Here is a 27,953-nt window from a genome sequence, read left to right as displayed (position 1 = left end):
ATTATTTCTAAGCTCTTGGACTTGATTAGAGGGAAGCAAGCAGATTTTTTTTAAACAGTCAATGATATACAAATAATTCTCACTGAAATGTTAACTCTTTCCACAAAGAATATAACATGCCTTTTTTGCTGCTGCTGTTTTTTGGTTTGTTTGTTTGTGTGGTTTTTTTGTTGTTGTTGTTTGTTTGTTTTTAAGCTCTCCCACTAATAAATCATTTCACTACTACTAAACTTCCAGGTAAGTATTGAGATAAAAAAAATATTTTATGGGATTTGTAGGAGAAAATATATGACTACCAATCCAAAAGTAAATTAGGTGTTAGTTTTTTTTTTTTTTTTTTTTTTTTTAAATCAGAAAAAAGCACAGATTGCTCTATTTCTTCATATCTACCCCATAATCTCTTACATGAATAGATATTCTTTTGAGATGCCTGCTTGTTATCTCATGTTTGTATGGGAAGACCAGTAGTATTAATCTGTAGTCAAATAATTCTTGCTAGGAGAGCTAAAAAAAAAAAAAACAAAAAACAACACTATTTGTTATATTCTTCATAGAAAAATATTTGTAACAAAATTAATATTCAAGTCCATAACAAAATGCTTAAGTACAGTAATAGAAAAGTACATAGCTACAGCTCTTGATTTTCCCACCTATTTTTCAAACCAATTCTCAAGTTTCATCGCATAGCAGCCACACTGAAAAAAACATTCAACAATACAAGTGTTCAACAGACATTACTGAGCAATATTATTTAGATTACTAGTTGATCTCCTTAATCCATTTTGATTTTCCTGGAGTGCAGTGAAAACACTTGGCACCTGCAAACCAGTACTTACTGCAAGACCACCACACCAGATCTGAAAGAGAAAGGAAAAAAAATATTCCCAAAAAATCTTAACATTATGAAGCAGTTATACTTTGCTCTCCCTTCCCATAGTGGAACTGACACAAAACTTAACCCACAGCTGCATTTGTTTTCTTTTTCTCTTTAGTCATCACATACAGAAACATTTTAAATCAGAAGCCAATTCTGAATAATCATCAAATAGCTTGGGTTGGAAAGGACCTTAAAGCTCATTTATTTCCAACTCCCCTGCCATTGCCAGGGTTGCCACCCACTAGATTAGGTTGCCCAGGGCCCTAGCATTACACCATAAAATCTGAGATGCTTCACATTCTGTACTTTCAAATAAGTTTATAACAACAAAAAAAAAATTCTATATTTAAGACTGATACCCTAACAGCAATATCCTAACTTAATGATGGTTACAACCAATACACAAGAGTTGTCCAGTGTCTGAAAGCAGTACTTAATTACGTCATGTCACACTGGAACGATGTGAATGCAAACGCTGACATAGGTCAATGTGAAAAACAGTTTTGAGGAGATTCAGGGCTGCCATTGTAAGGGACATCTATTCTCCAACTGAATGATATTAAAGAACGTGCGTCTAATTGCACAAATAAATCTCAGTACAACAGCTGTAATTAAGCAGTTTGCCTTTTTTACTTTAACTATATTCAAGTTAACATCAATAGTGCAATAGAGACTGCAGCCAGTAACTTAAACTCTGTTAAACTCTGTGTGAGATGAAAACAAATAGGCTGAGTTGTACAAGCAAGTGTTCCCTTGCACTTGCTACTCCCTTAAGAACTGATTTAAGAGTCAGCTGTAGCAACGCATAATCAACTTGTAGTGGTATGTCTGACAGTAAAGTATGATGAGAAGTAAAGTTGCCTGGGAAATCTTCATTAATCAGCCTAATTACACAACAGAACTACAGTGCCATGTTTTCTGTGGGCTGGATTACAAGAGGTAGAAGGTCAGTGTCCAGACACCTGAGTTGTTACTATGAACTAAAGCAACAGCCTCCTCAGATGCCTAAGTCCTCCCAGGCCTATATCCTGCTCCCCAAATATGATCTGCTTGGTAGGCAGCTTATAATGCAGCTGAGGCCTCCAACTCCATTTGTTCAAAGCCCTTAAAGGAAAAACAATTATGCAGTAACTTATTCTCTTCTCTTGCATTTTCGCAGATTTGAATTTTCACAGTTAAAGCAAGTTTTCATTGATTAGCTTATAGGCAGAAAAAAGGCATGCAGACCAGAGAAATGACTAGCAAGAAAATCTCATTGCTTTTAAAACACTCTAGCTTTCAAATGTTTATTTCAGAGGGATGCGTTTAATCTAGTCTTATCTCATGATATCTGCTCTGGCAGCTTTTAGCATATTGGGCTTTCATCTGCATCACTTTGGATCAATTATTGTAGCAGGATCATCAGGTAACAGAACACAATGAATTTACAAGGACTTTTATGAAGATGAAGTGCCTTATAGTTGAGACATCTGTAATCAAGAGTTTGCCCCAGTGAAGTGTCAGGGTATAGTATAAGCACTGTGTGAAATAAAAAAGGGAACAAACATTTAAGTACTCATCATAAGCAGTAATCCCCATTTTCACCCTTAAAACACAACTGTTAGTCTTCAGCAAAGTGAATATTCAGTATTAGAAATGGGTCAAAGTTTTGGATACTGACCATGAAGGCTGGTAACAACGGCTGTGTAAATTTCATTCTGAAGGTATGTAGTGGCACCTTTGAGATTGCATTGTAAAACGTGAGCTGACCTGAAAGAGGCAAAAAGCAAGCTGAAAAACATGCTTAATGCTGCTGCTGTCTAACTTTCTGCAAGTTTGGTACTTTTCCAGGAAAACACCTAATTATTCCAGGAATAATTTTCCTGAAACAGAATTAGTATATTCTACGACTGACGATTTCTCAGCAGCTGTGTCTTCATAGATGAACTCAGGCCATTTGACATTATAAGCATTATTGCACAAACAGCTCTGTCTCTTTTCGTAAGAGACTGTCAATCAGAAGCATCAGGAATGTACAACTTTGCCTTGCATTGCTTCAGCTAGACACCATTATTCGAATAAGCTTTTCAGCTCAATTTAATAGAATTGTAGCTTACCTCCATCAAAGTTGCAGTATACTCCTAATCTGTCTGGAGCAGGTATATCCAGTGTCTTGGTTTTATTATTGTGTTTTGCTGCAAATGTGTTTTGCATCCAGTTGTTGACATGGACGCACCAGCTTACATTAGTCTTTCCCAGCTGATCGTACTTCCCCAGAGTTTTATACGCCACACCCACACTGTAGGATTTGCAGTCCTTCTGTGCTCTCACTTCCCAGTAGTGCTGCCCACTTTCAATAGCATTGTTTCCTATTAAAAAAAAAAAACAAACATTTAGTTGCTATATTTTTTATTCTTATTTTATTATTTTTACTTCCTTACAGGCATCAGTTAGGTTTCCCCTATTTTAGCTTCTTTACAGCAAAGACTTTGAAACAGAAAAATCTGAACTACTAATAACAAAAAAAAAAAAAAAAAAATGTATAAGTAGATAAGAAATATAAAGCAGAAAAAGGAGACTTACATCCACTGAGACAAGATACATTTAACATTAACTCATGTTGAAAAGCTGTGAATGCCAGTCACTAAGAGTTTTGCAACAGAGGACTTCAAAAGACCTGAGGTCACTCGGTATAGCTCAAAATTCTGGTGCTAACCAGGCAAGACTACCCCTGTGTGGGGCAGCATCAAGTACACAGCTTTGAATGGACTTAGATTTATCGTCAGATTCTTATCTAAACTGACTTCAAAGTCATTAAAAAAAAGTTCACATTACCTAACACGGTGTATGATTCACCAGCAAAACGATCTCTGCTGCCCTTCACCATGGCCTTTCCACCAATAGATGTCTTCTTTGGAGATGCACCACTTCTAAGAAAAGAACCGTTCAAGATTTGCACACTACTACAGCAATACACATCAAAACAAGTCTTCCAAGGCAAGAGCCAATTACGTTACAAAAAACATACACAAGCTACTGAAATGGCAGAGTCACATTCAGCCACTAGCAACACAAATCTAATAGTCAGCTAGTACACATGCACAAAAGCTGAGATAGAAAACATGACAAGGAAAAAAAAATATCAAGATGTAACAAGTTTAGAGAAAGGAAACAAATGGAAAAAAGTAGATGTGTGGCACATAGACTTCTACATACACCAGTATTTTGCCTGGAATACTCAGAACTTTGGACTGCTTATTTTTTGCATAAGACTTCTAATAAACCACATAAATCAGCTACAACAGTTGAGTATGAATGCACTACTGATACTTGACGCAGAGATACCTAAATTTCAGTATCAGTGAACAGAGAAAATAACCAGTCTTATCTTAAAGACAGGTTTTTCAGTATACATATTGCTTGGATAAACTGTGAAAGAAATCCCAAGAAAGAGTGTAACCCAATGAAGAACCACAAAAGGAATAAAACAATAACTGTAATTTCAAAAAACACACACTAAAGATGATACAAAACCCAGGAATATCAAATCTAAGCAGAATTAAAAGAGATTAAGCAAGGCTTCCGGAGTTCAATGTAGCACAACTCTCCTCAAAAAATTAAATATCAAAAATACATATAGAACAAGGGGGAATTTTGTTTATTTACTAAGTCTTTCAAAGCACACACAAAATTAAGCTGTGCCGTAACACACTGTGCTGAGGAGCACGCAGCAACACCATAGGAATCTTTATAAAATTTAAGAGTCTAATCCTAATCAAGAAAGGCTTTGCTTTTGATCAACTATGATCAGAAAATCTCCCTTAGGAATTAATAACAAAATAAATGCAGAAAACTGTGTACTGGAGAACATATTAGTGAGCAACCAGTTGTTTTAGAGAATAATTTTTAACCCATGAGGTTTCCTAATGTTCCCAAACATTTTCTTTTACCTTTGTTATCCTTTCAAAAATATAATTCCTAAAAATTTAACCGTTAAACAAAATGAAAGCTATTAGTGAACTACAATGAACATTAAACCTTGGTAATCAGACAATCATGTTGGGTCTTATTTTAAAAGTAATTAGCAGCGAAAACGTTTAACTTCTCAGAAGCAGCTATGTAGCTTACAGCTTTAAAACTTAAACAATACAGGAAGCATGTTACTTCTGACACATTTCAGGGAGATTTCCAAATCCACAACCCCCAGAGTCTAGTATGCATGAGCTTATATAGAAAAAAGGATGTTTTCCCTTTAACTTTCAAGTTCAGCTACAGTTTGGTAATGCTAATTCTTGTTCAAATATCTAGGACAAGTACAGTGAAATTGAGCTTGTTACTGTTCTGACTCATTCTACACTATTTTCTACTTTCTGGAATTGTTCTCAAACACCATTTCATTAGGGGTAGGAAAATGCCCCTTTTGCCCAGTATCACAGTTAAAATAAAGTCAGGTGGCAATGAAAAGCTGATTGGCATTCAACTATCATATAAAAACATGCAAGAATATCTTGTTCATCTTCACTTATTTTGATCTAGTCAAGGAAGCCTTCAAGAAATCATTGCTCTCAAACTGATGATTATTTTTAGCATCACAACCTAGCATATAAATTAGTAACACTGATCAGAAACTAGCCAACCTTCTAACTTGCTTGCAAGAACTACATGAACCAGGTGAGTAGCATGCAGTAATCCAAACCACATCAAAAGCTTTTCAATGTTATTAATGTGAAAACTTGTCGTTTACTTACCAAAGATAAAAAGAAACAAGCAGTTGCATAAAAACAAAACAAAACAAAGCAAAACCAAGAATTAAAGCATAATTTCAGGGAAAACACTGCAGAATCCATCCTGCTTTAGATAGACCATTCATTTGCATATCCAACAAAAGCCACTGCAATCTTTCTGTAAGATTAGGTATAACTGAGTTAGGCAGAAAGCAAGTGTGGCCACTTAGAGAATGACTCCAAGAAAAGCAGGTACTTTGCTAGAATTTTGTGAAAGTCAGGAATGCATTAAAAAGTCTTCAGCATAATTTCTTTCAGATCTTCTTTAAATGGCCACCTGCACAGGCACTCTCAACTAAGTCTAACAGCCTTTACCAGTTCAGACAATGGCATTCAGTATTAAGCATGAAAGTTTAAAAAAAAATATTGAAAGTTGTTTTTAAGTGCTTACCTCTCCCTTCAGAAATGGAAAGGCAGGAAATTTTATAGCAGTAAGCCAGTTTGGTGACCTCTTTCTAATGCAGCACAGATTTTATTAGCTAATAGAGTAACCAATGTATTTCTTCCACTCTTCTATAACAAAATCATAGTCTTATGACTATGATTGTTATCTGTAGTACAGCAGTTAGCCTTAGTTTTTGCTTTCCTTGGTGAAAAAATATGACTTTGAGCAACATTCATTCTCTTTTGGAGAAGAATGAGGATAGATATCAGAAGTTACAGAATGGCTTAAGTTTGAAGGGACCTAAAGACCACCTATTTCCACCTCCATCATAAGCGAGGATGCCTTTCTCTAGATCAGATTGAACAAAAACCCTTCCAGTCTGGTCCAAGACATTAATACAGCCTTACAGATGTGTTACAGAGCATTAAGAACCTTATGGCCATCATGTTCTTCCAACCCTTAGAAGATGTCTATTTGCCATGTGAAACAATTATTACCACAGCCTTTTCACCAACCATGGAGTTAGCTTCAAATTTTATATCCTCTAATACAGACTAATTTTGCACTGGTACTTTTAGACAGGGAAGAAAAACCTCCTGTATGAATCAAAGATCCTAAATCTCCTGCAAGAAAAGGTGAGCTTGAGACACAGTTGAACATGACCATATCCTACCAAACCAAAAGCAAGAACTAGGGAAGCCCTTCACTGATAGCTACAAAAACAAGAGACGAGACTCCTGAAGTTCATAGAGCAAGAAGTCAATCCCTGAAGCAGGCTTAAGACCTAGTTCTGCAGAAATTGATAGCTTCCTGTTGCAGAACTATAGGCAGAGCTTGTTTCACCTACACAAATTTTTCAGTACTGCTCATGTCAAACAAAAACATATCCTCCTGATGGATAGCACAGAAGAGTAATATCTATGAGAAATTAAGACTTGGGCATTTGCTTTGATCCCACAACTACTAAACCAGTGAAAAAGTGCAAGAGAGCAAAAAAAGTAATTTCTCAAATAGGAGCTCTAATAGACAATCATAACAGAAGTTCTAACTGAAAACACAGTTATACAAGGAATAACAGAATATTTTGACAGCCTTTTCATAACAAAAATGATGCTTTCTCATTTAAAAATTTCATTCAGTAGGTAGAACTTCCATTAATTTTTTTTTTTTTACACATAACATCAGGTTAATCTCTGTGATCTTGGAAGACATGAAAACATGTTTTTTCCTGATGCAAAACAACTACTATACAAGTTCAGAAGCAAAAAATAGCTGGATTCAAAAATAAGAACTAAAAATATCAAGTTACTTTAAAATTCTCAGAAATGATCAATAAGGGCAGTTGGAAGAATCACCATTAAGCCACCAAGCGGCAGAAGCTTAAAAATATATATTATGGATATATACAGGTTACGTATAGATGAAATATCTATCTGCAAATAACAGGGGTCTTTGTATAAACTCTAGAAGGCACAGTTCTACTGCAAATCACACATCCTGCACACCAGGAGGTACTCTTATAGGACTATTTTCCAGTCATTAGAAAACATACACAATCTGTAAATACACAGTCAAATTCTTAAGAATTTTATAAAGCACACATAAGCTGTTACTGATAAAGGCTATTAGATTGTTCACTACATCAAGCAAAGGGATTTAGCAAAGATTCACAACAAAACTAGATGTTAGATCCTAAGAATGAGGTATATTATCACCTTTTACTGCTCTTCAGCACAGTATTCTGGCCACTGTCAGACAGAAGTATTCATTAAACAACTGTTCCATTATTAAATAAATTGTCCACATTTTTAAAATAGCACTATTATCATACTTCTGGCAGTATATGCCTATTGGGAACATATTGGTTCATGTATTATTTCAAGCAGCATTAACTATGCTTTGAAGTTCCAGTTGAAAAATTTGAGGAAAATTTAACCAGCTCTATGGGCAACAGAAAACTGATGGACACCATTCACACCTTTATTTTAGCAAGACTACTGACCTACTCTCATTTTTCATATATTCAATGGTGGGAATATGGGATATGGACTGCGAAGTGGGCTAGAAGCTACGGAGAGTATCACTTGACCACCATGCTCACTGCTGGGGATGTGGTTTTCCAGGTGGAAGAATCCCACCTAATAGGAAAGATTGGGGGACTGCTGAATGAAGAGCAATTCTGCAGAAAAACAGGTAGGAGTCCTGATGGACAAGGCTGCAACATGCCCTTATGGCAGATTTGGCCAACCACATTTGTGCATGTAACAACAAGCCAACCTCCAGGAGGCCAAAACATTTTAAGAAAAGGTATGTTCTATTATCTTCCACTATCTGGTTTGTTTTATTGGTACCTTTTCCTCACCAGTAAGAGTTAAGATAAATTCAAACAACATTTATAGTACCAATTTCATTCTTAACTTCAGCTTCCCAAAAGGACACAGCAGCCAGATATTCATTATTTTCATAGTAGAATTCATTATTTTTATAGTAGAAAACCTGTCTGTTTACAAGTATTGATCTGCAAAATTATTGGACACAATTTTAGAGCTGAATACCAGTTACCTCCCAACATTTACTTCATCTTATTTTAGAACTTTGATTGACGCCTTGGAAAATTTATTTTGCCAAGACTTACATTCAACTTAATATTTTATATATTTATGACTGATTCCAGAAATAGCCTCTACATCTGTTGCAGGAGAGGAGAAACAAAGAATGAACATTCCTTGCAGAGAAAAAATTCTGAGTGAAGATTCTTTTCACGTTCCACTGTTGTACCATCAATTTAATTTCTCCCCACTCTCCCTTTTTAATTGCCAGATAATGCATTTCAGACAATAAATATATTTACAGAGTTCTTACCTGCTTTTATTTTCTTTCCCTTTTACTTTTTCTTGGCCTTTACCTCCAGTAGGTTCCCATTCAACATAGGAATCTTCAACTTTTAAGTTCACATGAGATGAAGTATTGTCCAAATCAAACACAAATGCTAGTCAAGACAAAATGTGAAACAGTGAAGAAGCACCTTAAAGAACAATAATCTACCTTTAGCGTATAAGTTATATTGAAATATTTTTTCATCTTCATAATGCTGCAGTGTTACTAATTAAATTCAACTGGCTCTTTCTGCTAGTTACAGCCTACTTAGACTCTTACAGTTACGATTGGTTTAAAAAGCCATTCTCATTCTTATGCACCACAGCACTGATTCTCCAACGAGGTATTTGTGATTAATAAGGACTACAATCATGTAGGATAAAACATAAGAGTTGAAATGCAAAGTCCATTACAGATATGAAAACAGAGGATGCATGAAACTAGAAGAGACCTGGCATTTGCTGCAGTCAACTTCTCCATCCCAAGAAAAGGAAATGAATACAGCATGCTGAATCCCCTAGAGATAGTTATAAATAAACTGTTCTGTGAGTCCTAGTACAATCAGCTATTATAGACTGATGCTGGAAGTATACTCGAGATTTTATGATTTTATGTGTGCTCAACAGCACACATCTTAAAAAAAAAACCAAGAAGCATGTGCATGCAGAAATTGAGTTTCTGTGGGCTGATTACTGAAGAAAGTAAATTAGATGCAGTGTTAAGGTAGAAAAATACCATAGATAGTCTAAAAACCAGAATTTTGTTTCTGGTACTGGATTAAGGAATGTAAGTAACTAAAGTATTTAAATATTAAAAATATGAACACGCTACAATGACCGTTGCTTAGAAGCATTAAAATGGTTATAAAAAAGTATGCACACTGCTTCATTCAAGTTGCATATAACTTTGTTTTTATTCAGTGCTTACAAGTAACATAATTTATATCTTAATGGTCTATGAACAATTGTCTGTCTATTGTTTGTATCAGCAATTTTGTCCGTTATAGTACAGAACTTGCACTAGTTTGAGTATCAGAATCATTATTTCCACCAGAACAACTAAGAATTGCATTCTGTTACAGAACATCACTGCCAGGGAATTATTCTTCTAGTTTATTGGAAAACATTGTCAAGGATTCATCAGTTTCAGATTACCTCAATTTAGATCTGCTTGCTTTTTTGAATAATTACCACAATTAGAATCTGGAGCTACAAAACTAAAATATCCATAAAGACTATCAGAGGCCAGGAGCACCCCTTCTGCTAAGACAGGCTGAGTCAGTGGACTTGTTCAATCTGGAGAAGTTTCCAGCAAGATCTCATTGCATTACTTAAAGGGAGCTTACAAATAGGAGGGAGACTGACTTTTTCACAGGCAAACTGGAGGAATGGCTTTAAACTAAAAGAGGAGAGATTTGAGTTAGATGCTGACAAATAAATTATTTACTAAGAGGATGGTGAGGCCTTGGCATAGCTGCCCAGAGAAGCTGTGGGTGCTTCATCCATGTAGCCACTCAAGGCCAGGCTGGATGGGGCCCTGGGCAGCCTCTTCTGATAAGGGGCTATCCTGATCTTTGCAAGGAATTTGGAACTGGGTGCATTTTAAGGTCCCTTCCAACCATTCAATGCTTCTTACAATATAAGACAAGGTTATAGTCTTCCATATTTTACCTTTTGTTTCCAGAGTCACAGGATCTGAGTATTCCCCTGCCACAGCTTTGTTGCAAGCTCGTACTCTAATGTTGATATATTTTGTATCAAACTTTAGACCTAAAAAAGTAGATGTTCAGAAAACGCAACTGAGATTAACCATTGACTACTTCACAAGACTAAGATCTATTTTATAATGCAGTATTTCATTTATTTGAATTTGAAGAAAAAACAAATTTATGTATCACCATGAACTCAGTTTAAAAGGTGAGTTTTTATAAAACGTCATACTCCAAATATGAGAAAGAGCTGTCACTCAGCTTCAAAGCACCCAAGACCACAATAAAACTAAGGACACTTCATTACATACAGACAAATGGATACTCTGCTAAGCTTCAAAGCAAAAGTTACATCAATATTCTTAGGTCTTAAGTATCAACAGCCTTTACCTGATAATACATATTCAGTAGCTTTAATATAGTCTATCAGTTCCCAAGAATGTTCATCTTTTACACGAGCAAGCCCATCAAAGTTGGTTTTCCTATATTCCAGTACAAAGTGATTAACTTTGTTGTCTTCTTCAGGCATTCTCCATGATACTGTTATACAGTTATCAATGACTACACATGCTGCCAAATCAATCACTGGAGCTTTAGGAACTGCAGGAAAACAAATACACAAATCAGCTCAAAGGAGAGAACAGAGTCAACACAGTATGTTCTCGTTGTACTTATTAGAATTCAGAAACTACCTACAGCCCACTAACCCTCATTTCTTCTAGGGGATAAATTCCATCATCAAAGCACAATAAATGACTATGCGTATTTAATATGCACAAATGAATAAACACTGACATTAGAATTAACATTTGCATCATATTTTACACAGATTTGGGTTTTGTTAGCAAGTTAGGTTAATCCTCTTCTGCAAGCAATAAGCATATGTAAGAGCAGAGAGGAACTGAGCCCAAAGTTATGATCATATGTTTTGGGTAACATTAAAAAGCTTTATAGCTTTATTTTTCTGAGTCTTTTGATTAATACCAATTGCATCCCTCAAACATTATCACTTACTTTGCTTTAATCACCACAGACAACAGTAAAATAGTTCCCACTAGCCAGCTCCCAGTTATCTAGTTCTTCCCTCTTTATCTTTTGTCTTAAAAGAAGGGGAGAGAATTCTGAAGATCTACTGAAGAAGATGCAGTAGCTTTGTTTATAAACAAAAGTCTGTTTTCATGAAATTGAAAAGCACTTAAGTCACTTGTTTGAAGTGACTTAAAGTACTTTGAAGTGTTTGAAGCACTTCTTGCTCAAAGCTTTTGGAAATGGGATCTGCAAAAGATTTTTGTTGTTTCAGCATTCACAAAAGCTTCAAAGAGGCCTGAAGTCAACATATCAAGCAGGAACATTTGAGAGAAGTACAATGCTGATGTATCCACAGGACCTGCAGAACTGCAGATGTTGTAAAAAAAAAAAAAAAAAAAAAAAAATACCACACCACTTTTCATATTACTCAAAGACTTGTGCATTTTTCCACAGTTATGACCAATTAACCCAGTTTCTAATTATATTTAGGTTGTCTTTGCGCTATTGAATCTATTATTTCTTGAAAAGATTTTTAGCAGTGATTCCTCCCAATAACAACTGATGACAAGCAGCATCACTTTAATTATATTGAAGTCACATTTAGAGATGTGAATGATGAATTTTACTGCCTACATACAATCAGCTTCTAGATAGAGCATCCCCACTAGAAGGAGGTCTAGTTTGTTTTATGCACATCACACCTTTCCATGTTTACTTGTTCAAATATTAAGATGCACTGCTGGTCTGTACTCTTTTTCCTTTGGTTAAGGGAAGTACACTCAACCAAGCACAGGTTTGAAATGCTTGAGAACAGCTAAGCTGCTCAGAAGAAAAAGCAAAAGTTTAAGTCTTGCTCCACCACAACACCAAGATTGTTTTCAACTTCCCACATCAGGTCACATCAGGAAACACCACCAGGTCAATTTTGCTTACAAATTTGAGCTATCAGGTTTCAGTGCCAGAGTTACTTGATAGTTTCTTGATAACTTAGCACTACAGAAAGTAGAAAGCTATATCCAGAAAACTTTCCAGCTTACAAATGAACAGCCCAAACAATATCAACTTTTTTGCACTTAAAAAGAAAAATTCATGCATATAAGGAGGGTCATACTAAATTGTATCTTTGTCCAGATATAAGATTATGAATGTTTGGAGTCAGATTTTAACACTCTCATCCTTTTCAAGTGTGTACAATATGATCAGATTATCTAGATTGTTCCCTTATATGTAGAATACAAGGCAATGAGTAACAGAGTCTAAGAATACAAATGGGAATTTCTGACTAGACAGTGCTAGATAAGTATGAAAAATATTGATAATTATGCCTGTTACTATGTACTGTATCTGCAGCATAAAATATAGATGTGCAAAATGTAAACTGATGCTGCCAAGTCCTTCACGGATTTGGAATAGTGACATATAGCCCTGCCAGCAGTATTCTTGTTGATGTATTCTTAGTATGAGTCAAGGGCAAAGTGGAAAGAAAGCAGGAAAGAAATGAGTAAAATATGAAACATACACTGCAATATATCATCTAAATTTACCACCAAACAGTTGTGATAGCATTCTGTCTCAGATGCGACAATGTTCATGTTGGCTGCTATTCATACTACCTAGAATGGTGCTTGTGTCTTGGATTTAAGATGAGAATAACACTGATAACACATCAGTTGAGCAGTGTTTATACTACAAAATTTGATTCTTATGCTGCTTTGACAGTGAGGAAGCTGCACAAGATAGTAGGAGGGGACACGGCCAGAAGAGCTGGCTTAAACTGATCAGGGGAACATTCCACACCATATGATGAAGTCTTCAGAACAGCTCCTGTTGTTCATCACATTGTAAGGTTTCTCCATCACCATCTGTGGAGTTTGGCCTTTGCTCCCATGTAACTAGCATTAACTAGAGGAAACGGCCGCAAGTTGTGCCAGGGCATTCAGGTTGGATATCAGGAAAAATTTCCTCTCACAAAGAATGGTCAGGCACTGAAAAGGGCTGCCCAGGGAGGTGGTTGAGTCACTGTCCCTGAAGGCATTCAAGAGACATTTAGATGTGGTACTAACAGACATGGGTTAGTAGGCAAATACTGGTGGTACGTAGATGTTTGGACTAGATGATCTTGGAAGCCTTCTCCAACCTTCATGATTCTATGACTCTGTGTCAGTGTGAACAAAAAAAGCTAGAAGGAGTTGTCTTTGTTAGGGTACTGGCACAGCATCATCCAGCTGGTGACAAGGAAATACACCGCGCACCATTTGTTTTTGTATTAATTCTTTTAGGGTTTTCTTTGTTTTCTACCCCATTCGTTTTAAACTGTTCTTACTTCACTTCTTGCTCTTTTACATTTTTTTCAATTCTCTATCCCATACTGTTGCAGGCAAGCATAGCAAATGGCTTTATGGTGCTGAGGTACAGGCCAGTTTGAAACACAACAGAAGATTCAAAAGTTCCACTGTCATAGTAGATAACCATTACCATGTATTTTATATCATATCATATGATACGATATCATATCATATTCACATAAGTAACTTAATAGCTTGCAGTTCCATGCACAATTTACTACAGGTTATTAGGACTACAGTGCATCACCAAGCATCAAGCTACCAGGTATAGCCTTCAGAAACTTCAAGTAGCTTCATAATGTACAGAAGAACATATAACTCAAGAAAAAAAAAAAACAAAACACAAAACCATGTGACCTGGAAGACGTATTCCCACTTCAGAAAAAAACATAAATATCATTCTCAGAAGTGCCATGTTATGCAGAAATGAACAAAAAACTGGAAAACTTTTACCATCAAGATACTCTGCTTAACATCCAATTAAACATTGCTCATTAGGATGCATGAAGATTTTCTTTTTTTAATATAGTCATTTACTGAATTAGTAACAAATTAAACTCACTGCAGACAGTTTTACCTGGCAAAAACTTAACAGCCTGGAGTGCATGCCTTTCGCGGGTGAAGTCCACCATCAAGTGAGTCATACTGTCACTGACCTCTGGTTTCAGAGAGATGCGAAATGCTGAAGCCATTGTGACTCTAAAGTGAGGGAAGCAGTATTAGCAAAACATGTTTTGCATTGTTTAAGACCTATAGCCAGTTTCAGAAACAGCAATCGGATCACTTGTATTTTTAATTTCAAACTGTTAGCCAAAAAATGTTCTAAACTACTACAAAATGTTCTAGTTTCTCATAACTGCTTAGCACAGATTCCAAAATAGTCTTGATGTCTAAGACATATCAAAGCACTACTCCATTTCCCCTTCTGGAATCTTAGTTTAGACCTTATTATGAATATTCTTAGGACACCTCAGTACTACTTGGACTAGACCAAAATAAAAGAGTAAGTCTATTTTCTGGTTCTTTAATACAGAAGTCATTCAAATTCTGCCGCATGGCCTGATGACACTGATTTGAGATGGCAAAAGGGTCTGTCCCTGCTGTAAAAAAAGTTTAATAACAAAATAGACATCATTAGCAGATAGTCACCCAGTCTACGCTCACAGCTCTGATACATCTTTAGAACACCTAATGCATATCACTTCCCATGAAGTACTATGTTCTTCACTGGCATATAATATAGAGGTTGTGTGCTAACTGCAGTTACATTAAAGAATGATAAAAAAAAAAACATGTAAATGTTAGGCAGTGAAGAAAGAAGAATAAATATGGGAGGTGCATATTAAACATACAAGCATGAGAAGATTATAGTTTGGGGAAACAGAAGGCAATTATGACAATGAAATGAGCACAGTAAAACAGACAATATCCCAAGGCACAGTTAACTTCCTGAAATTCAGTATGGGCAGGTAACAGCCAGATTCCACTACCTGACCTGACTGTTAGACTAAATCTCCTCGTAAGAAAAAGAAGCGTTCTGATTAGCTATAACAGAACATTAACTTAGTTTCAGACATTATAAACTTCTCTTGAAGTGCCAATACTATAGAGACAACCTGTCACAATCGGTTTAAAGGCAAGACTGCAGAGCATTTCAAGAAAACAGAAATGATAACAGGATACCTTCTAAGTATTAATGGTGAAGTATTAAATAACTTTTAAAGAGCTAAGATACCTATCATTGCCACCATCCATCTGATTTGTTAACTACTTCAGTTCTTTACCCTTGGAAAAGTGAAAATTTCTCAATCAATTATTCATTTTACATTAACATCAAGGCAATTTAGACAAGCAGATTCTCCCTTGAAAATACATAAGCTGAAAGCAAACCAATTTGGTCAGCAGGAGTAACATACATAGGTAAGACCCTGTGAGCGGTCTTACAAATCGTTACCCACAACATAGGGAATGTTGTGGGGTATGACTGAACCAGGATGTCAGACTCTCAGAGTACAATCAGCACTTTCAGCTTAAGAAAACCTTAGTATTTATTTTGAAACAGAAACATTCCATTTCTAAACAGTAGTTTCAAGACACGGCACAATGAAAACCCAGTAGAAATAGCAAATTTAAAACAGTTCAATGATATCATCAGAAATACTTAAAGTTAGCTAGCAAAAGTCTCTAAGAGGTAATTAATCAAGACTTAATCACAATTTAAAGGAGCAGAGTCAGCTTGAAATATTATTCAATCTCACCCACCAGCTACTAAAACAAACAGAAGTTTTGCAGTAGAGACATGTTTCCCTGTGTTAAAAACATCTCTTTTTATCATGGGATGAAAGGTCTGGAACCAGCAAGAAACACTGAAGAGGAAAAAAAGTTTTAGTTCTCTTTCATAAGTTGTGACGTCATGAGGAACACTTAAAGCAGAATCCATGAATTTGATTCAAGCTGACTATGTTCCTTAAAAATAAATGCATTTTCAAGGACAAAACTAATTCAAAGAGACAAAAAGTGTAGGCTTTGTACTGTACCTATCTTTGATCTGTCTGGCAGCCTTGGGGCACATCAGGGAGAAGAGAGAGAAGGTAGTTAGCATTTTCATGCAAGTCTCAAAGGCAGTACCATGCAAGAAGACAGAACAATCTCAGTTCTATGCTCAGGTTTGAGAATCAAAACAGGTTCAACATTTGCATTAAAAAAAAATTCCATAAAGCATGTTAATAGTGTTAGTTAGAATTGCAACAATGTATATTACCTGGAAACAAATCAGTCTCAAAAACCACAGAAAACCAGCTCCAACTTCCTGTCCATAGTGTTTGCAGATTTCTCTGCATCAGTTAAGTTATTCTCCATCATATTTCAAAAGAGCCCCATGAATAAGTTGGTAAAACTTAATGACTGTTATTCTCATTTAAATTGCAAAGTGTTTAGTGGCATTCAGCCACACTTGACTTATCTATGTTGTACATTCACACAAAAAAATAGGACTAACATGTTCCCTTTGAAAGTCACTGCTCTACTCCAACACCACTTCCTAAAAGGCAGTCACTGTATGTCAAAATCCCAAAACACAAAACACAGTTTTTCCTCAGTATTTAAGCAATAACAATGAAGAAGGTGCAGAACCAATGTCATATTTCAAAGACAAATCTTAACCGGCATTTGGAAAAAAAATCCCAGTCCCCCACCAAGAGGAACTGAAAACTGAAAACATTATTGTAGAAGTCTTAGTGATGGCTTAGTGAGAATTGCTGAATCACTATTTGGAGTTAACACTGCTACTAAGGTAGTATTCATCTTTACTACCATCCTTCCCAAAGACTATACATAAACTTGCAAGCCAAAGAAATGAGGGACCTACAGTTTTTTTTCTAAGTATAAATGAGTGGGGAAAAAAGAAAAAAGATCTCCCTCCTATATAAAAATAATCTTTTGTTTCCAAAGCAGGAAGTAGAAAGAACAAATATTCATAAATAATTTAGCTTAAGAGATAGCTTTGTTTTATATCAAACCAAAGTTCTCATTGGAACTATTACTGATTATGTGACAGCTGTAGACAAGTCACTGTTACTTACAAACCCTTCCTCGTAATCTCTCACAACTGGTGGAATATGTGGCATTCAGGATTCAGTGAACACATTTCTCTGCAAGACAGCCCTGTCTTAACTCCTTTGAATTTAGTTTCCAGACCACTGACAAAAAAGGGTTCTCAGCCAATTTCATGTTGGCTGCACAGCAGTGTCAAATCACATCCTATCCAACCACAGCACTCTTGCACGTGTTTGGTATTCATGCTCTGACCTCCACCTTACCTAATTCATTAAAAGTATAAAAAAAATCTACACTAAAAAATACAACCTCGTCTTGAGCTAGTTTCTCTTGAATGGATTTATTGCAGGATCCGAAAAAACACCAATTAAAAAAGGTATTCCAGTTAATAGTCCAGTAGATTTAACTAGCTAATAGTCAATTCAGTATTACTATGCCTGAAACACCTGAGACATTTTTAAGTTCAAGCTACTGTAAAAAGATTCTGAATGTTGGGAGCTCAGTGAACTGGACTCCTGTTAAGCCTCTTAAGCCTCAAACTCCAAATTTAAAGACCTTTTCTCCTAAACATCCAATAACTTGCCTTTGCATATTTGATTGGAAAAAAAACAACAGTACAGATTATCTGTAAACAAACAACCTAGAGAGAATACAAAGCTACATTCTACATGCTGATCAAGAGTTAACAATCTCTGTACATCACTACAAGTCAGAAAAGACAACCCAAATTGAAGGGCTAGGAAAGACATTTAGTTTAGGAATTGTTACTTTTCAAGGCAAACGAATCAAAACTGACATTCAAAGCAAGACAGCACACATGTTGCCAAGAGGTCTAAAAGGCAATGTAAGACAGCTTTCCTGTCCAATCCTTTGTTCCTGTTCCCATTAAAAGACAGAAAGACAAAGTAACTTGGTCATGGATTCGGTGGGGCTGAGCCTGCTATTATTGTGAGAATTATTAAAGCAAGTTATGTTACAGAACCTATTGTACTGGATCAGTGTAAACCTAGAACAGTTTAACTCGTTTGTAAACATATCCTTCTTCCAGCTAGGCATATGTTGGCTCTCATTTGTAAGTGTGCTGAGATAAAGCTTGCATTTTTTGTATTAGAATTGCAGTGCAAGGCCCAGATCTGGCTCCAGTCTTCACAGCATACAAATACATTAGCAAGTTCTGGGAAATATAGGAAAAGCTGTCCTGAATTCAGTTTCATGAGATCTTTCAGAAAAGCCGAAGGGTTCAGATCATAAATATGAGTTCCATGGTCTTAAGAGCTGATTACCACAAGGTTTCATCAATACAGATTTGCTGAACTTGTTAGCTATCTACAAAAAGACTTTCCTTTTCCTTCCTCCTCACACTAAATAAGACAGCATCTATTTTAGTAGAGATTGCATGTTGTAGCAGTTCTGATGGACCAATTTAGAAAGGCCTCACAGCTGTGTGCATGAGGTCTCAAACTCCTTTAATACTGAAGTATCATTAAGTGATACTGATACTAGAATAACATAAAGACAACTGTGACGGGTTAACTGTACTTATACAGGAACCAAGTGGAGGCTCTGCAACTTCTTTTTGCCCAATCATCAACATCACACATCTGCAATAGAGCAACAGAAGTCCCAAAGTTGAGTCCACCATGGCCCATGTTAAAAGCTTTACTACAGGTGTTCAGGTTTACCCTGTACTTGTAATGTAGATACTAAAGCTCCAAAGAACTGCCTGAAGATTTGCAGCTGTATTGCAAGCCCCTACTAATTAATCTGGAAAAGTTACTGGACTTTATTCATACAGTTCTGTGAGCACTCTCAGATGATCACATTTGAGCTTGACCACAAGCTAAATTTCTTTGAACACCACATCTTAAAAGGCCAGCTTGACAAAAGCAAGTTAAAACTCAATACTACAGGCTAAACAACACAGTTAGTACTCTGCTGAGTCCACTACCACAACACAGAAGCTGCTAGAAATTAATCCAAACACCAGCACCTGCCTAACATACATCCATTTAACATTTTCTACCTCTGAGAATTTCACAGGGTCCTTTATGTCCAGCGACTGCGCAGCAAGTTCCAGCAGCTCTTCAGAACTCTCCAGGGCACTACTACACTGGCTAAGCTGATTCTGAAGAAAAAAGAATATCTTTATGCATTTGTACTTAAAAAGTTATTTGCTATTTGTTACAGCTACATGGCTTTGCTATGCCTCTTTAATTACTTATAAGGTTACCTTAGTCAGTTGACATACAGTGAGTTTTAACTAGAACTTCACTGTGCTCAACACATGCACAGTGGTATAGAGCACATTCCACAAACCCAAAAGGGAATAGAGCTGAACTGGTTTATAAAAGGCAGATTTGACTTTTAAGACGTGTTTCTCACAACACTAGGTTTACAAAAGCTATGAAATGCCAAAGTCCATGTACGCTCTTATTTCTACCTTCAAAATTGTCCTTCATCAATGAACTTGTAGCTGTAAGGCATTTTATTCCTATCCTGCTCTAATTGGCATAAGTATCTTAAAAAGAAGCACTACAGTATAATGAATGGTGGCAAGGAAACAGGAACCAAGAAAGAAGAGCAATAAGAAACTTTTTTGAGGATCAACTGACAATTACCATTAATAAACTACCATTTCCAGTAAATTAAGTAGTCCATAACGAACCTCTAACATAACTATGGATGCACCCTCCAAGCAGATTAATTACAGACACTCCACAGGACTGTAAACAAAACACAGGTCAAACAACATGCACATTTTACACCTGGCAGCAGCTTTTCTACAGCCATTTAACATGTCTTTCTATCCATGTAATAATACACTGTAATAAAACAATTTAATAGCAAGTAGCATTTTCATAGAACAGCTTGGGATGGAAGTAACATTAAAACCTACCCAGTCCCAATTCCTGCTGTGAGTAGGGTTGCCACCCACTGGATTAGGCTGTCCAAGGCTGCACCCGACCTGGTCTTAAACACATCCAGGAACAGGGCATCCACAGCTTCTCTGGGCAGCACGTTGCAGTGCTTTACCACTCCGAGTACAGAATTTCCCCCTGACAACTAAGCCAAACCTGCCCTCTTTCAGTTTAAAACTATTTCCTTTGTCCTACCACTAACAGACTTTGTATAAAGTCAGTCTCCTTTTGAGTGCCCCTCAAGTACTAGAAAGCGTTCTCTTCTCCAGGCTGAACAAGCCCAGCTCCCTCAGACTGTCTTTGTAGGAGAGGTGCTCCAGCCCTTTCAGCATCTTTGTTACCCTTCTCTGGACCCACACCAACAGCTTCACATCTTTCTTGTGCAGAGGGCTCCAGACCTGGACATGGTACTGCAGATGGGGCTTCACAAGAGCAGAGCAGAGGGTGACAATTACTTCTCACCCTGCTAGCTGTCCATCTTTTGATGCAGCCCAGAGTAAAATTAGCCATCCAGGCTGAAAGCACACACTGCTGGCTAGTGTCCAGCCTTCCATCCACCAGAATGTGCAGATCCTTTTCCCCAGGGCTGCTCTCAAGGAGTTCTTCTTCAGTCTGTATATATAACTGGGATTGTCCTGACGCAAATACAACTTGCACTTGGCCTTGTTGAACCTCATTAGGTTCACATGGATCCACTTTTCAATGTCCCTTTGGATGGCATCCCTTCCTTCTGTCCTATCAATTGCACCACTTGGCTTGGTGTCATCTGCAAATCTGCTGAAGGTGCAGTAATCCCACCATCTCTGTCCTTAATGTTGATGATGTTGAAGAGCACCGCTCCCAGGACAAACTTCTGGAGGACGCCACTCAACACTGGCCTCAACCTGGACACAGAGCCATTGACTCTGGCTGTAATCGTCCAACACTTTAGCATTAATAAAGTACACCGTCCTAAAAAAAAATATTATCTTTAAAGCAAGGAATAAGAGTAATTTCTGGACTTTCAGCACTAACATCCAAGAAAATTTGTGAAACCAGCTTAAAAATGAAATCGTCAGCCTTTTAAACTACTGTGCAAGACCAATATAAATGTTTCAGGACAAATTAAGAAAGTCCCTTAAGTTCTCTTAAACATGAAATTTAGACCACACTGAAAGCTTTTGATTTCCTCATGCAAAGTTTAATCCCAATCAACGGTAATGGTTTAGATTGATGCATTCAACACAACAGTTTTTGTCAGTTTGGTTTAATAGGTTCATTGTTAGGAAAAAGCACTCTTGCTGTGCACCTTAGAGGAATTTTGATCTGTCATCAAGAGAACATCCTTTAGACCGAAAAGTTAGATAACAGCCAAAGCTGAAAGATAAATAAGTGATTTAACGACCTGCAACACTGTATTTGTTTTCATCCTCATCCAATGCAAATAGTAGCTCCCCTGTTCTACACATACCAGGCAGTAACAAGCTTTTAGAATGCGTTTAAATCATACCATTCAATCAAATTAGATTAAGCTCCAGAAAATTAACAGATATTAACAGAAAGTTTCTCAGTAAAGTCAGACAGCTTGCCGACTACCATCTGACTACCAAAATAGCTTTCCCCTCCAGAAGTGTTACAAGATGAACCTCAGCTTTCACTAACTATATATATGGTAGAACAAACTATGTAAGCAGCAGCTGAATTCCTCCTAGAAGTTATTCACTGAGAAGTACTAAATACTTAAAGTTTGAGTAAATTAGAAGCACGTGACTACCATCTGTTGAGGATGTTCAGAAGGTCTTAAAGCAGACATGAAGAGAAAAATAAAACTGGACATGGGAAAGCAAAACTTGAGATATATACCCAAAAATTCTGAAATGCTTTATCCTCCTACTTCAAGACTGGTGTAAAGCAGACATTGTAAGGAGGTCTGTGGAATTTGCATTAAACAATTCCTTGGGTTTCTTTAAAGTTATGAAGTAAAGGCTCTTTTTCTTTCCTTAATGCCATGTATAAGCAAATAAGGAAAAAGATTTAAGGGGCAAAAGAAGGATACAAGTTAGATCATGTAAAAAAAAAAAAAAAAAAAAAAAAAAAAAAAAAAAAGCTAAAAAACCAGCTTCTGTTTATAGGATTAGTTATCCTACATATCCCCATGTAGCTACACTTTCTGACAGCTAGTGCTAACTGGCTACTCTCTACTGTAAATACATGGATTTTATGCCTATTTCAAGAAGCTGCATTTTCACTTCTGTATCTCTGAAGTTCATTGCAAAGATTCTCCTGCACTAAATCATACAATCATAAAACCGTGAAATGTACTTCACAAATTAAACTGGTGCCCTCCACTAAACATGTTCCTATGCAACTCTCATATGTTTTCCATACAAACTGAAATAAAAAGGTCAAAAAATCACGTCAGGCATTAAACAGATTCATATTCCTATATGGAGAAACAAAGCATTCTCTGTCCAGAAGCTGTTCATTAGCTCGAAAATAGAAAGTGTATGTCCTGCTCCTATGGAGCCTTTCTTCACATGTAAGTTACGCATTATACCACCTCCTTGATATACAATCACACCCAGAACATAGACTGGAGACCAGAAGAGGCCGGAGAGACACAAAGACATTTACCTTGCAGTTACTCCATTTCTTGCAACACTGTCAAAAATCTCATTTTCAGGTAAGGCTTTAAATAACAGTTTAAAATTTCTTGTACCCAGTTGCAAAGAATCTCAGAGACGTTTTACACTTACCTGAAGAGCTTGAATTTTACGAGCCTGTTCCTGCTGAATAGTGCTAGCCATACTCCCCTTCATCTCATCCAATACAGAATACAGAGCATCAAATTCATCATCCAATTCACTAATCACATTAGAAGAATTTATCTGAGAAGAGAATTGAAAACAGCTGCAATCTCTAATGGAAGCAATGCTGATTTCCTTGTCTTCTAGACTGAAAATCATGTGGTTTGCCAAAACACACTTTGCCATGACTACAATATACCTTCTTATCATTCCTCACTTTATCACTAAATATTAAAGGAGGGCCCCCTTTCAGACAGACATAACATCACCAAGCTGAAGACTAAAATTCACAAAAACTCTAATACTCAAACTTGCACAGAACCAACATTTGGAAACTGTATTCTGTGCCTAAAAGCATAGAGTTCACCCCCCTCTCACCATTATGTATTAGCTCTCAGACGTTTGTAAACAGGATATTAGACAGTTCCATTTCATTTGACACTAAACTGCACTCAGAAAGCCACCTTAAAGATTTGCTGGAAAACTTCATTTTCTGAATTCAATTTGGCTCAGTTTTAGCAAGAAATAGCCACTTATTGACAGATAAGAGAAACCTTAACCTCAGCTGAGAGGTAAATGGTTTAAAAGTTAGGTTTAACAGTTAACTTTAACCCAACAATTTGCAAATACTAACTATGGAAAGAGCAAAGAATTCTCAAGTGTTTTAGATGGTCTCATTTTTCAGTCTGCCAACAGAAGTCTAAAATAACAGACAACTTGCAACTAACATGAATCCGAGGTCACACATCAAAATCAGACACTCTCTCCTAAACAAATCAAAACCCCAGACTGCTTTCTGCAAGAAAACCAAAACCACTACACCTTCCAAGCTGAGGCAGAACTTTGGAAATGAAATGTTTTCCTACTTGGTTCCAACATGAATATTTTACACTTGATTTTTATTGCCCACCCCTTACACACTGCACAACCAGTCTAAGGCTGACAAAACCTGATAAGCAGCTGCTCCCACCACATACAGGCTACGAATCCTAACAAACATACCTGAACATTTTGTATTGTTTGGTTCAGCATGCCAATGAAGTTGTGAATTTCATCATTTTTGTTTGCAAGAGTAGAGATGATCCTTTGCAGAGTCTCCTGGAATTACAAAGTCAGAAATGATCACAAGGTCCTTTTGCAGCTTAGCATTTCAACACATGAATTAATAAGAATTCACCATGCATGTTCTAACTGTAAATTCAACTCTTCTGATACAAGACCACAATAAATGTTTTGTAATGAAAAAAAGATTAATGACCTAAGAGGCATTTTATTAAATTAAATAACTTTAATTATACTGAAGATCCCAAATCATCTGAACAGCCAGGCTACTTACTGTCACCACACTGCCCTGCGTAACTTCTCTAGAAGACTTTGCAAAGCAAATGAGAGAGAAGCAATAAAGAAAATAAAGCAGTTGAAAAGAAAAATTAACATTATCTGCTATAAAAAAAAAAAAAAACCTAAGCTAACAGCTTATCCTATGTGATCAGCAGAGTAAAGTTAGCAGCTATTTGTAAGCTTACTTCTGCAGTTAGTGAAATATTTTGGTAAATACTTTGTGCACTCTGATTAAGAGCAACCTCAAAGACAAAAGCTGGGTGACAACTGGGAAGGTTCTCTGCGATATACTGCTGTCAGCCATTAAAAAGCAGAAGATTAAATTTGCAAAATATGTACTCAGTATGAAAAATTGCTGAGCACGTGGGGTTTTTTTTTAATTATAACAGACTACAAGCTTAATTTTAACAAGTCACCCTCGTATCTGAAGACTAATAAAATACATCAAGAATGGGTACTTAAAACTCAGCCTTATTGTAAAGTTCGAGTTCTGAACAAATCAGAATACCAAATAAATCAGTTCTTGAAACACATCTGAATCTACAGAGCTTGTTTATGACACTTGTTAAAAAAGTGAAAGCTGTAATTAGGATTTATTTATTTATTTATTTAGACTCAGTTTCGAGTTGCTATGCTTAACATTGCTACTTGACAACACAGGAAATCAAGGCAGATGGAGGAGCTTGTAAGCCAGTTTTTGAGGTGTGCAACCTAAAAGATGTCACAGAGGTCATTATCTCATGTTCCACCTCCATCCCCACAAGCAAGTTCTTAGCTCTTTACTAACGACCTCATGTCTGCTAAAAAGTAGAAGTTTTATCCTTTGACAGCATCTACTTCTACAGTGAACTCTGCTGTCACCTTGCCTTTAAGAAACCTTTCCAATATTCCCAAGCCCATTTTTTTCCCCGATCCTCTTCCTTACAAGTTTAATTTAAAGAATTCTCTATGATGCATTTACTGTGGCCCACTGCCTGTTCGCACAATGTCATTCTTTATCAGAGGAAAGTAAGAATTCTGCTGCCTTACACAACACTATCACAGTGCAAGCTGTAAAACACATAATGCAACTGCAAGCAATGCCTGGAATTCAGACTGTCAGGTGCAAAAACAAAGCCAGGTTGGTTTCTTGCAGAAACAGTGAGTGCAGCAAGTCTTCATCACTTCATTACAGAATTGCTCATTACTGGGTTGAAGTCTAACATATTTAAGACACCTTTGTGTGCAGACTGCCAGATAAATGCAATCATCCAACCAGCTGCTGCTACATTCATTACCAACCAGAAGCAATTGTTTTTGCATGTCAGCCCACAGTTAAGCCTTAGATCCTATAAACATAACTGTCAATTTGGATGAACAAGAAAACTCCCAATCCTCTTTCAGCTGGGATTTTAGGGCTTACTCAGTACTACCATGCAGAAAAAAATTACTCTTCTTGTACACAGTTCTGAACAATGCTTTTTGGCTTTTACAGATGTGTGTGACTAAAAGAAAAGATCTACGCTTGAAGAAAGCCTGGTAATCCTTTAAACAATTGATCTAAAGTACAGCAGCAAATCTAAGCAAACTAGCAAACAAGGTTTTCCATACCTGAAGTTACAGCGACCAATCAGTACGTAACTTTTTAAATAAACCATAAATTTCTCCAAACAAATTCCACCCAGTATGATGAAACTTGAAGAGTAACACACCTTCTGCAAACACAGATGTAAGAGGCCTAAAAATACATTGCAGTGTACTTTTCTTAACCACCTGAGGCAGGTTAACCTTGGCAAGTGGTTAGGTGCTCGCCAAGGCACTCATCCACTCCCTTTCCTTAGCAGGGCACAGTGACAAAACGAGGTGAAGAAGCATGTGGGTTAAATCATGGACAAAGTGGTGGCTTGGTGGCTGCAGGGCTGCTTTTCTCCCATTTTTCTAACTTCTTTCACAAGAGAACCTGAACAGTGATTTTTTTTTTTTTTTTTTTTTTTATTTTGTTTAATTTTCTTACGTGGTGTTATCACAGAAGCATTATCTGCGCTGATGATGATGACCTCCACGCAGCCAGCAGTGGGCACATTTTGGAGCCAACTAGAATTGCCCTTGTTTGACACAAGGACAGCCCTGGTCACTTCTCAAAGGCCACCCCTGCAGTCTCTCTGCTACCAAAACTTTACCACATTGATCCAATATACCACCAATGCACAAGCCACTAGAACAAAGTCAGCTTTTAATCACTGCTAGTATCCTTTTTTTTAAAACATGTATTAGATCTTGTGCCATGTGCTCATGTACGAAGGATGAAAACATAAAAGGGCATGAAAGAGGAGACGAAGCTGTGCAACATGCAGTATCTTGTAGTTTTGATGGCAGTATAAAACAGCATATCCTCTGAATAACCAGTAACCAACACTGCATGACACCTGTTGAAGCAGATGCAAACCTGGCTGAAGCCGAAAAGTAAACTTCAATAAAATTACATCAGTTCTGTTTAAATAGCAAGTTGTCAGCTTGCTCAAGATCACACTGAAGTTTTGTGACATGGCTGGATGCAAAATGGAGTTTTTAAAGCAGCCTAAATTCAGTCTCATACCGACCACGCTTCAAACAGGACACACTTCCATTGCCTCCTAACCTGCTACACTTTTTCACACTGAAGTTGCCAGAGTTTGAAGACAGCAACAAATTAGCCGACGAAGTGCTGTGAAATCCGAGATGAGCTGCAACTGTACTACTGTATCCAGAGCTCTGAAATCCAAACAGGGCGGAAGGTACCAGGCACACATCCTGCAACATCCAGAACAGCCGTAGCCCCCTCAGCAGCCCCAGACTCAAACAGAGGCATTGCTTGGCAATCTCACCTTCAGAAGCACCAGTGAGTATGAAGCATCAGCACAAAACGCTTACAGATCAGAAAGATAACACAGATCCCTAATCCGAATGATGTAAGCCACGAGTAACACAACGCTGCTCACGAGGCAGTTTCCAAGCAGGGGAAAGCAGAGCAGCCTAAAGGCCCGCAAGCCGAAGGGCTGAATCAGAACTTCCTGCAGAGCTCCGTATTTAGACACCCAGCTCCAGGCCAGGCACATCGCCCTGCTCCCCACTGACTCCGCCCGGCCGGCAATGCACGGCACGGCCCCAGCCCCGGACAGCGGCATCGGGCGGCAACGGCACCAGCGGGCGGCAACGCCCGCCTCCCCATCCCCTCGCACAGGCCGCCCAGGCATCCCGAGCCCTCCGCCAGCCCCAGAGTCAGCCGGAGCCCCTCGGGACCTGGGGACGGCCGGCCCGGCAGCATCACTCACTTTTTGCTCCTCCATGGCAGGCGATCGCGACAGCGCCGCACCGCGCCCCACGGCCGGCACAAGTAGAGCGGCCCGAACC

The 27,953-nt window shown here is 37.4% G+C and overlaps 1 protein-coding gene across 5 annotated transcripts; it reads right to left on the bottom strand.

Moving 5' to 3' along the window:
• Positions 1-135: 135 nt before the first annotated feature.
• Positions 136-27,953, bottom strand: FSD1L (fibronectin type III and SPRY domain containing 1 like). 5 transcript variants are annotated; one of them, XM_042866308.1, is made up of 14 exons: positions 27,875-27,953; positions 24,246-24,341; positions 23,193-23,324; positions 19,563-19,664; positions 16,522-16,544; positions 14,562-14,683; positions 11,001-11,210; positions 10,573-10,671; positions 8,888-9,014; positions 7,741-7,773; positions 3,692-3,786; positions 2,974-3,225; positions 2,538-2,626; positions 136-857 (listed from the first exon to the last, which is right to left on the bottom strand). In XM_042866308.1, exons 1-14 carry the CDS (start codon positions 27,887-27,889, stop codon positions 735-737), a joined length of 1,518 nt encoding a protein of 505 aa, XP_042722242.1. In that variant the 5' UTR covers positions 27,890-27,953; the 3' UTR covers positions 136-734. The 5 variants fall into 5 exon arrangements, with proteins under 5 accessions (XP_042722242.1, XP_042722244.1, XP_042722247.1 ...); XM_042866310.1 differs by having other exon boundaries at positions 3,692-3,783; XM_042866313.1 differs by lacking the exon at positions 27,875-27,953 and adding an exon at positions 27,202-27,272.

Source organism: Lagopus leucura, unplaced genomic scaffold (genome assembly GCF_019238085.1).
Source record: "Lagopus leucura isolate 7727_CA_CO unplaced genomic scaffold, USGS_WTPT01 Super-Scaffold_810, whole genome shotgun sequence".
NCBI classification, from domain to species: domain Eukaryota; kingdom Metazoa; phylum Chordata; class Aves; order Galliformes; family Phasianidae; genus Lagopus; species Lagopus leucura.
Note: the sequence above shows the minus strand (reverse complement) of the source record. Positions and strands in the feature narration are given on the sequence as shown.